Raw genomic sequence first — 3,654 nt, forward strand, 5'->3', positions numbered from 1 at the left:
GTAGTTCGAGTCACAACTCTCCTTTGCAACCTATCCAAAATTCTGCTGCTAGAATTTCACTCTTACACCGTCTCTGCTCTTCTCCTTTAATCCCTCTCCTGGATACTGCTCTCTCTCCCACTGTTTCTTACCTATGAAACTCCCTCACACTGTATATACCAACCACCTCGTCTCACCACCTGCAAGTCAAACTTTAGAACCCATCTGTTAAATGAAGCATTCCAATAGACCATCTCATGGCTACTGTCTTATGCCCACAGTCACTCTTACCAACGACTACCATCTACTGCACTTACCTCCCTCACCTGCCGTCTCTGTAAGTTTCCCAACATTCCACTTAGATTGTAAGCTCTCGGGGAAGGGATTTCCTTTCCAATTGTTTGTTGCACTTATTGTATAATAATTTCCTGTACTGTAGTCTCTTTAGGAAAGTGCCAAGTACATTGTGGGCATTATATAAATAAAGATGTACATACATGGACAAAATGATCAGAAAAAAAAACTTTATTGAAATCGTTCTACAGGAATAAATAGTATGGGGGAGAAAATACTGGGAAACCCAAATCAGGGTCAGGCAGGGTCATACAAAAAGCATAACAGGGGGAGGAGAGTGCACGAGAGAGATATACAGGACCCTTATTTGCAGTTGCCCCATGCTGCCATACGGTTGTTGATCGGGGTCTTCATGAAGTGAGGGGACTTCATATACGCAGCAACAGGAGGCAAAGCCTGGGAGAGGAAGAAAGGATATTTCAGCTTAACGACTATGTTAATGAGCTTCCTAATTGTGGGAGAAAACCAGATTCCAAATCTTCCCCCATGTGACAACCAAGTAATGTGAGTAATTACAGGAAAATAAATACCTGATTAGTCATTACGAGCTGTGCAGAATAAGCCATTCCTGGACTCAGCACAGCAGACATCAGTCCACCCTCAACCATTATACCCACATACTTACTGCCCTCGTGTCCAGCTAGAGTGGAGGCTGAAGGAGCCCTGATGGTAACAGACCTCCTGTAGTGTGAACAGATACCCCTGGCATGGGATGACAGCTGAGGGATGCTAACAAGACAGCCATTTACGGGATAATAAGACAGTTCTGGGGTGAAAGTCACCTCAATCCTGGTCAGGAAATCCTGCAGGTTCGTGAAGTTTTGCAGACACGTTGGTTCCAGCATTCGGTGTTGATCCAAAACATCGTACATCAGGAAGTCAGCAAAGGTGATCTGGGGGAAGGGGGGGGGGGGGGGGAGATTGGAGGCAGTCAGGATCTCTCCTCCACACCCTGGTGTGACCCCTGACAGTACCCCAAGGCATCATCTGGCACTGCCATACCCAGGAGGCGGAGGCGGAGAGAATGCAGATGGAGAGAAGAAGTAGAAGCAAGAGATGATAGGATGTAGTAGGGAGAGGAGATAGTTAGCTTGAGTAAAGAGATGGGGTGCTTGAGGGGGAGAGGGGCACCTTTTCTCCTGCAATCCAAGCTCCGTCTCCAAGGAAGCGAGAAAATCTTGTTAGAGCGACAGGCAACTTCTCCAGGTATGGTCCCTTCAGGGTCTCCTGGGGGGGTTGGAAATATGTTAATGTCACTCCCCCTAATTGACCTCCACCCCCAAATATCTATCCAGCCCTCAGACTCACAAACAGGGGATTATAGGCAATCGTGACAAGGTCTCGCCGAAAATCCATGACCTGGTTCTCCATCAGATCCACACGGAGCTTCTCCCCCTCCAACTCCCCACCTGGTAGGTGGGAAAAGAGAGACTCAATGGGAGAGGAAGACTCAATATGGAGGGGGGGAGAGCTAGAAAGACTTGGGGGCTGATTCTGTATGTGCTGAAGCTGCAAATGGGCCATTTTCAGTCAAAATTCCGAAATTATTTCAACGGGCAAATTTAGCTAAAAACGGCTAACCCTTTAAGTGGGGGAAGGAGAGAGACATCCCTCAAGGGGTATTACTCGGACATGGTGGGAAGATTCTTACACAGTCCATGTTTGCGTGCAATGTAGCGCAGGATGGCGTTACTCTGTGTCAGCTTCACATCTTCGTCCAACAGGTACGGCAACTGCAGGAGGAGAGGGTAACTAGCATCACCCCTCAGGAAATGGGATTCCCCTCCAATCTCCCACAGTCTACAAACTGAATCATCCCACCAATTTAGGGCAGTATTAGACCACTTTTACACTCGGGAAATAAAATTCTCCTCCATATCCCCCACCCACTTCCCCATAGCCCACCACCCCTCCCTGGGGTCACTTGTACATTGGGGAAGTCCAGTCCCAGCTTCTCTTTCTCGTCCAGCCACTGGCTCTGGTCATAATCTGGGGCTAAGGAAGAGATGAATCTGTGTGACACCGATACACTGCACACAGGGAGTGGCACACACTGCACAGAGTGTGGCACTGTGTGTACACACTGTTACAGGTTCTAAAATACATAGGCTGGGAATCATTAAGCCGCAATGCGTTGCAACACTCCTGATGTGGCATTAATGGCCACTGATGTACACCAATTAACGCAAGATTGGGGTGTGCTACTCTTACCCTGCATCACAGCTCAGTGAGTGCCAGCTATAGTGTAATAGTGTCACACCACATGCAAGTTATCAATGCATTTGCACTCACAGCTGGAAGGCTGATCCATGCATCTACTACTGTTAGGTTAAAGCATGATAGTACAAACTACTTTTATTTATACAGTCACAACTCTGCTTTCTCTGTAATAGTAAGTTATCAGAATTAGTGTGTGAATCTTTCAGAAATTCTCTGCTCCATCACCCATCTATATTGAAGTCAGGCGCAGTAACAGCTTTCAGCAAGACACTGATGCAGGGAGGAGGTGGGTGTATATACACTAATCCACACCAAATAGGAGAGAAAATACTCCACAAACAGACTGCTTAACCCCTTCCTGGGGTCCTGGCAGGAGGCCGTAGCGATATCAATGGTGCATAGAGCAGAGTGGTTAAGGGAGTCACAAAACATGGCACTGTCTGCTACCCCACACGTGTGATGCACTCACCGTCACCAGTCACATATAGTTTCTCCTCATACAGGGTCCCCGTGTATTCTAGCAGGAGACGGATGGAGTGAGCCAGCTACAGGATGAAGAGAAAAAGGAGAGGTAGAGAATGGATAATACTTCAATATTACCCCCTCCTCCCAGTGTACCCCCTAAACCTTCATTACTCCTCACAGTATACTCCTCAACCATTCAGTATTACCCCTTCCTCCCCATATACCCCATAGCTTCATTACCTCCCTCCTCTCTGTACCTTCAATAGCACTATATACCATCCTCCCCAAATTCCTTCAATGCTACCCTCTCCCATACTTCTTTACCCATCTCCTCCCAGTATTCTCCCCCCATTCCAAATCAATATTATCCTCTGCCCATATACCCCCATAAATTCAATATTACCCCCTCCTCCCCATAACTACATTACCCCTCTTATTTCCATACATCAATATTACACCCTCACCATATCCCCCATACAGCATTACCCCATCCTGCCAGTAACCACTTATGCTGTAGTATTATCTCCCCACAGTGACTCACCCCTCGGATGTCCCAGTACCCCAGTATCACCATCCTGCTCTATATCAGGCTGTGACTCTGCCCTCCTAATAAATTCTCTTAACTATGGACAAGCT

The 3,654-nt window shown here is 47.2% G+C and overlaps 1 protein-coding gene across 1 annotated transcript; it reads right to left on the reverse strand.

Moving 5' to 3' along the window:
* Positions 1-1,620: 1,620 nt before the first annotated feature.
* On the reverse strand, positions 1,621-3,654 carry LOC142491082 (glutathione S-transferase Mu 1-like). Its single transcript, XM_075593422.1, has 5 exons — positions 3,560-3,654; positions 3,023-3,098; positions 2,264-2,328; positions 1,985-2,066; positions 1,621-1,742 (listed from the first exon to the last, which is right to left on the reverse strand). The coding sequence occupies exons 1-5, from the start codon at positions 3,590-3,592 to the stop codon at positions 1,621-1,623; spliced, it is 378 nt and encodes a 125-aa protein (XP_075449537.1). The 5' UTR covers positions 3,593-3,654.

The sequence above is a fragment of the Ascaphus truei genome, chromosome 1 (genome assembly GCF_040206685.1).
Source record: "Ascaphus truei isolate aAscTru1 chromosome 1, aAscTru1.hap1, whole genome shotgun sequence".
In the NCBI taxonomy this organism is placed as follows: domain Eukaryota; kingdom Metazoa; phylum Chordata; class Amphibia; order Anura; family Ascaphidae; genus Ascaphus; species Ascaphus truei.

Coding starts and splice junctions, on each gene's coding strand:
- LOC142491082 (XM_075593422.1), bottom strand. CDS start 3,592: ATGGTGATACTGGGGTACTGGGACATCCGAGGG. Junction 3,099..3,559: donor GGTACTGGGACATCCGAGGG/GTGAGTCACTGT, acceptor TTCATCCTGTAG/CTGGCTCACTCCATCCGTCT. Junction 2,329..3,022: donor ACTATATGTGACTGGTGACG/GTGAGTGCATCA, acceptor TCTCTTCCTTAG/CCCCAGATTATGACCAGAGC.